The 7,212-nt window shown below is 51.9% G+C and overlaps 1 protein-coding gene across 2 annotated transcripts in view; it reads right to left on the bottom strand.

Moving 5' to 3' along the window:
• FLOT2 (flotillin 2) overlaps positions 1 to 7,177 on the bottom strand; it is a 23,235-nt gene extending 16,058 nt beyond the window's left edge. For both annotated transcript variants that reach the window (XM_069089779.1, XM_069089778.1), the window contains exon 1: positions 7,013 to 7,177. In XM_069089779.1, the coding sequence (XP_068945880.1) occupies positions 7,013 to 7,061 (49 nt within the window). In that variant the 5' untranslated portion in view covers positions 7,062 to 7,177. The remainder of the gene's footprint in view (positions 1 to 7,012) is intronic.
• Between the last annotated feature and the right edge of the window lie 35 nt (positions 7,178 to 7,212).

The raw sequence follows: 7,212 nt of genomic DNA, 5'->3' as shown, positions 1-7,212 counted from the left end.
GAGGAGAGAGAAAGGCAGAGGGAGAGAAAGGGAGGGGCAAGGAGAGAGCAGGGGAGAGGGAGGGAGGGAGGGAGAGGGAGAGAAAGGGAGAGAAGAGAAATGGAGGGAGGGAGAGAGAAAGGGAGAGGACAGCAGAAGAAATGGAGAGGGAGACAAAAAGATGGGGGGCACAACAGAGAGAGAGAGTAAGAACAAGAACCAAAGTGAGAGAGCAGAGGACATCACGGTGGGAGGCTGGGAGGTCAGAGGTAAGAGAGGCTAAGCCTCACTCACATTCCTACCATGCTTGTAAGGTTAAGTGTTTTTTTTTTTGAGGGGGGAAGGCAGGGCAATTGGGGTTAAGTGACTTGCCCAAGGTCACACGGCTAGTTTTGTGTTAAGTGTCTGAGGCTGGATTTGAACTCAGGTCCTCCCGACTCCAGGGCTGGTGCTCTATTCACTGCGCCACCATGTAGCTGCCCCTGTTTTTTTTTTTAAACACATGTACCACAGGTATTTTTCTTCCCATTTTCCAGACGAAGCGGTGAATCTGAGAGGGGTAAAGTGACTTGCCCACTGTCCCAGGCAGGAAGGACTCACAGAGACGGAGGCAGATCCCTGCTAGGACACTTACTGGCCATGTGACCCAGCCACATTGTTGAGTCTCAGTTTCCTCGTCTGCACAATGGGGACGGTGCCTATGTACCCCCCTTACAGGGCTGCTGTGATGCCTGTCCTGTAGCAGAGCATTAAAGGGGAGGAATGAAGAGAGTGGACCCATTCTGCACTGTCACATCTTTCTCCAGCAATGTGCGATGGCTTTGGAACAAAAGCGTGGGGAGTAGATGTCATTTTGTTGTTCAGTCATTTTGGTTATGACTAATTCTTCATTCCCCCATTTGGGGTTTTCTTGGCAAAGTTACTGGAGCAGTCTGCCATTTCCTTTCTCCAGCTCATTTTATAGATGAGGAAACTGAGGCAAACAGGGCTGTGACTTGCCCAAGGTCACACAACCGGTGTCTGAGGCCACATTTGAACTCAGGTCTTCCTGACTCTGGGCCCAGCACTCTGTGCACTATGGCGCCACCTAGCTGTCCTAATGCTGGGGACTGACCCTAGAAGGTGTGGAGGGGTCAGTGAAATCTGGGGTCCTAGGGAGGGCACCACTCCTCTGGCTAATTAGCACATTCAGGCTGGTCTCAGTAAAACAGTAACTCCCATTTATAGTCTTTTAGGACTGAAAAAGGCCTTTTCTCATGACTTTGTAAAGAAAGAGTTCATCCAAATGCTCATAGAACTAGCAGTCGGCTCAACTTTTCTGGAAAACATTCTGGAAAGGGGCAAGAACAGGAATTGAGCTGGTCAGAGCAGCTGGGCTGGGGAATGCACTGCTGGGCAGACTGGGGGGAGATCAAAGAGAGAGGGTCTGGTAAGAGCAGAGCTGGCATTACCCAGAAAGCAGCCTTCTGGATATGAAGGGGGGCATGTGTGAACTGGGGAACAGTCAGGGAAGCTGTGGAAACTGTGTGTGTGTGTGTGTGTGTCTATGTATGATACATAACAGAATATTTCAACTGCAAAATAGAGAAACATGAAGAATTTAGAGACATTTGGGAAAGTAACCTGGAGAAAAGTCTAAGAAACGCCTATGGCGGCCCCAAGGAGGGCGGTTCTCAAAAAGGCAGGGGAAATCTGGTAACTCTTGTGACCCTTCTTGTCCAGAAATGATGATGAAACCCATTTCCTTCCTCCTGAGGGGAATGTAGCTGAGGGCTGGCTTTGCCTCCCAGTCTGATCTTAGAAGGGGGGGTGGGGGCAGCCAGAGGCTTGAAAACAAAACCAAAAATAAAACTCAGAGATAGGGAGGGCATTACTGATCTTGTTTTACAGATGAGGAAACTGAGGTGGCCCAAGCTTTGGAGATAAGGATCTGAGGCCCAATTCTTGGACGAGTCTTTAACCTCTGTGTAGAGTGAGGGACTTAGACCAGAGAGCCCCTGGGCTCCTTTGTGGCTCAGCCCAAGGCCCACCCAAGGCAGAGGGCTGGCCATCTGAGAGCATGAAACCAACTTTGAAATCAGAGGAGGGTATTTGTTTTGGGGCCAAAGCATGGATCACTTATGGGCTAGGTGCCATGATACAGTGGGCTCAAAATCAGACAAAGGACCTGAGTTCAAATCCAGCTCGGCCACTGACTACCTTAGTGGGCACATGACTTAAACTTCTCCAAAACCCACTTCTTTTTATCTGTACAGTGAGGGGGTTGGGCTAGGTATCCATCGAGCACTTATTATGTGCCTCCTATATGCTTGGCAAAGGCAGCGAGGTGGCTCAGTGGACATGGTGCTGGGACTGGAGTCTGGGAGCCCTGAGTTCAAATTTGGTCTCTTACACACACTTTCGTTGTTTTTTTTTTGCCTTTTTGGAGGCCAATTGGGGTTAAGTAACTTGCCCAAGGTTACAGGGCTAGTTTTTTTTGTGTTGGTGTTAAGTGTCTGGGTCCTCCTGACTCCGGGGCTAGTGCTTTACTCACTGTGCTACCTAGCCACCCCTCTTACACACTCTTAAGACATTTTTTAAGACACTTACTAGTTGTGTGACCCTGAACAAGTCACTTAACCTCTGTTTGCCTTGGAGGTAGCTAGATGGCTCAGGGGATAGAGCAATGGGTTAGGAGTCAAGAAGACTGGAGGTCAAATCTGGCCTCAGACATTTACCAGCTGTGTGACCCTGAACAAGTCACTTAACCTCTGTTTGTCTTAATCCACTGGAGAAGGAAATGGCAAACCATTCCAGTCTCCTTACCAAGAAAACCCCACAGACAGAACTGGTGTGCTATGGTCCAGGGGGTCCAGAAGGGCTGAACAGGGCTGAACAACAGTGTGCTAGGCATTGGGGGATAAAGAGCCCCATCATCACCCGGACAGGCAAAATTCCTTTCTGGCTCTTAAATCTGTGAGTCTAATGCCCATCACCTTCTTATCCTGGGGGAGGGCCATTGGCCAGGCTGACTCAACACCAGGGGTACACTGGATGTGTGGGGGCTAAGAATGCAGGCTCTGGTCACCTCTATCCCACTTGTGTCTGCTGACCTTTGGCCAAAGAATGGTGGCAGGATTCCAGACCAGCAACAGCAGCAACAGGAAGCAGGGATCTTTGGAATGGCCTCCCTGCCTCTGGCCTGCAGGCCCCACTGGGCAAAGGAGATGTTTCAGCAGGCCCTCCTCCTGGAACGGTCTTGATAAAGCCAGATCCTTTATCCCCAGCTTCTACTACCAGATCTGCCCCCGCCCCAAACCCTCCTTTCTTTGGCCACATGCTTCCAGGCTTTCCTGTTCTTGGTGAGTCTGTGGGAACACATGGGATTTCAGAGAACAAGGAGTCTGACCCTTTCACTGGAGAGAAGGAAGTGGGGCCAGAGAAGGAGTGGCAAGGTCACCCTGGCACTTACACAGGCAGGTTTCCTGACTCCCAGGAGTCTGGTTCCCTTTCCACTACACCAACCACTGTATTGTTTGCCCTCAGTGCATTCTCTCCAGCTTCCCAGTTTCCTCCACTATGGCTCCTGGTAGCCCGCCAACTTGGCCTATGAATGGCACGTCACCCTCTTCCTATTCCTAGCCAAGGTAAGACTCTTTGTGTATCCATCTTGCTATAGATTCAGGGTTGGGCCAGAAGACAGATCAGCATCTCACCTTTTATCGGGCCCTTGGGAAGGGCCTGGAAATGGATAAAGGGAAGAAGCCTCAGAGTGGATGCCCAAGGGGCTTTCCAACTGCCAGGGGAACAGGAGCTAGAAACTCAAAGTTTGTGGGGGTGAATGTGGGAGCGGGGAGACATCAGGATTTAATCGTCAATCTTAAATCCTCAAGAAAGACTACATGGCAGAGGAAGTACCAGACTTGGAATTATGAGGAACCTGGGTTCAAATCTCATCTAAGACATTAATGGCATGACTGTGGGCAAGTCAGTTAACTTCTCAAAGCCTCTGCCCATTTGTAAAACAGGGACAATAATACCGGTATGCCACTACTTTACAAGGTTGTGTGAGGGTCAGAACAGATCACATACAAAAAGCTCTTTGTAAATCTTAAAGCACTATGCAGACATCTTTCTGATTATAAGGTACCAGAATGGTCCGCAGAGGATAAGACAAGAGGAATATGTCCCTAAGAAGTGGGGAGAGAGGGTGGCAGTAACGGAATCCCTCTGGGGTAGGCCTGAAAGATAAGATCTATTCTTCCCCCAAGAGTGATGAAGAGCTCTCTCTTCTTCCTTCCACCAGTCTTCTTACTCATCCATCACTCCCAAGCTATCAGCAAAATGTGACCCAACCTAGGAGTACCAGGGTCTCAGGCTATTTTTTTCTTTGGGAGTGAGGATTTCTAGGCAGTGGGAGGTTGGAAAGGTGGGTACTTCCTGGGCCTATAGAAAGGCAGAGGCAGAAGGTGGAGTTAGCTGGTCTCCGATACTCAGCCCTGGCATCAAGCAAGTGGCAAAGTGGGGGCTTAGAGCAACCAGAAGGGGGAGGAAGGGACTTATTCTAACCTGCCCTTGCCTCATAAGAGCCTAGATTTGGATTTAGTGTCTAATTCTCACACATGTCTGTGTTACAGATGAGGAAACTGAGGCCCTGTGAAGTTGCTAAGGTCCCACCAGAAGTAGGTGGCTATGGCAGCTCCAGAGCCAGTGTTCTTGGCTTTGCCCTGTTTTGTTTCCTTTATCTTGTAATAAATACATGCTTGGGGCAGAGTTTGGGGGTTCAGGTATTGGAGCTGGAGAGAACTGAAGGTCATCGAGTCTACCCTTCTTTAAAAAAAAATGAGTTTTATGGATACCTTTTGTTTTTCACACTCTCCCTCCCAATCAAAGCCTCCTTTGAAAAAGGGAAGGGATTTAGTGGAAAATTCCCCTCTCCCCTCTCTACCACTATGGGGAGGTGTGTTTCACCTGTTCTTTGGAAGTGATTTTGATTTTGTTTTGGCTGGGAGAGGACAAAGTCTCCTTCCCTCCTCCGGACCCTGAGTACTGGGCTCCTCCATCCCTCCTTCCCCACTCTCAGAGTTTCCTTGGAAGAGGAGTCCAAGTCCTGGAATCTGCCTTGTGATGATCATTTCGGTTCCATCACCTCTTGTTTCTGAATTCCTCTCTTCTTTTTTCTAATTCCTCATTTCTTATAGCAAAATAACATCCCATTGTATAGATAAACAACAGAGATGGGAAAGAGAGTTCTGGGCCAAGGCTCTTCCCTCCATAGGCAGAGACCCAGGGAAGATGGGGCTTCCCTGGAAAGAGGTCCCTTTGCAGGCAGAGGGTTAGCTGCAAATCCCACCTCTGACATGTGTGATTTTGGGCAAGTCACTTTACTTGGCCTCAGCTTTCACCTCTAAAACAACGGGCTTGGACTGGGGCCTCCAATGCCTTTCAGCTCAGTGGAGGGGTATTTCTTTCCTCCTGTACCTGTGGCTTAAGGCTCTGGTCAGGCTGCCAGTACCGTCACCACGGAGGGGATTTCCTTGGTAACTGAGAAAGCCTTCGATTTTGGGATCGATGTTGGGCCCAGAGCCACAGCCCACACCTTGGTGGCTCCAAGGTCTATGGGTTTAAAAACTCCAAATGCAATATTAGATTTCTCAGAAATAGACACATGCTGGGAACACTCAGCAGGTCTTCGAGACAATTCCCTCCCACCAAGCCAGCTCTCCCATCCTCATCTGAAAGGTGAGGGAGATGGCAGGAGGCAGACCCATGCTACCTCTAGGGAACAGCAAGAATCCTTACAACCGGGTAACTTAGAAGGAACTTTTAGCTGCCCACCTCTACCCCAAACACCTCAGCCCCAGCCCCAGTGAAGATTACCTACACCCAGCGTTTGGCAGTTAGGACCTAGCTCACGATTCAAATTCCTTTAGGATTTCTTTCCCCTTGGGCAGGGTGGTGCTCACACACCCAAACCGGCTACTCAGGTGTTTCTACCCCGAGCTTTCTTTAGTCTTTTCAGAAAAGTAACAGATTTATTTAGCCCTCAATTCCATAGCCTTGGGGGAGGGCCCTCACAAGTAGCAGGGTGCGGGTGGGGGAAGGGGATTCCCATAAGTAGGAGGGAGGTGTCTGGCCGCAGGGGAAAGCTCCTCCCCCAGTTTCCCAAAGCCCTAGGCTTTAAGTAGCTAAACCTCAGAAGAGGGAAACCGGCCAGGACAGATAAACATCCTTAAACCGATGGTTTCCTTTACCAGAGAAAGCCCTCAGGCGGACATACCAGTCTTCAAGTTTTTGCTACCTCAGGTTCTCAGAGTGGGGGTCAGCGGAAACGTCAGAGGGGAGGCACAGGCACGGCCCAAAGTGGGGGTGGAGTGATAAACACTAGCCACTGCAGCGAAGGAAGGAGAGGATAGGGAGGCAGTTAAGACCCTCCCGCCCCCCAGATGCCTAAGAACTGCCCGGAAACTTGGCAAAAAAGGAGCTAGAGGCAGGGTGGTCTTAAGGAAGAAGAGCTCAGATCCAGCATCCCTTTGCAAGCTGTCTGCCAGAGAAGAAGCCCGGGTGGGAACACATCAGCAATGCCACACCCTGGGGGTAGGGCTGAGCTGTTCTCTCATGGGAACCCCTTCCCCTGGCACTGCCCCGAGCCCAAGCAACCGTGCTGCTTGTCTCCCTGACACCACCCGTGGGCCCTTCTCCGCTGGCAGTGCCCATGGGCTGTTTGCTGCCCCTTCCTCTGGCACGAGATTCACTCTGGCAGCACCCCTCCTCCTCCCCATCCGCGATGCTGCCCATTACCTCTTACACCTGTGTCTCCGGCCCAGACCCTGGCCCCTTCTCCTCTGGCAGTGCCCCAGGGCTACTGCCCCTTCCTCTAGCGCGACCCTCCCCGGCGCCCCCTCCTCGTCCCCGCCCCCCTGCCCATCCCTGGTGCTGCCCCTTCCTCTAGCGCGACCCTCCCTGGCGCCCCCTCCTACACTTGTGTCCCCGCTCCCGACGCTGGCCCCTTCCTCCGGCACGACCCTCCCTTGGGAGCCCCCCGCCCCCTCACCTGACACCACCAGCGCCTCGTTGGGTCCCACCGTGTAGCAGTTGCCCATGGCTGCAGCGGCCAGCGCCCGGGGAGAGCGGCTGCACCGCCGCACTCGCGCCTCTGCCCGGCGGGGTGGGGGAGTCTGGGGCCCGAGAGGCCGCCAAGCGCGCCTGCGCACTGGGCTCCGCCCCCCCCAGCAGCGGCTGTCGCCCCGCCCC

This window comes from Petaurus breviceps, unplaced genomic scaffold (genome assembly GCF_028583685.1).
Source record: "Petaurus breviceps papuanus isolate PSGF00001 unplaced genomic scaffold, PetGlider_PUasm1.0 186, whole genome shotgun sequence".
NCBI lineage: Eukaryota > Metazoa > Chordata > Mammalia > Diprotodontia > Petauridae > Petaurus > Petaurus breviceps.
The sequence above is the reverse complement of the archived record's forward strand: the minus strand, read 5'-3'. Positions and strand labels throughout refer to the sequence as shown.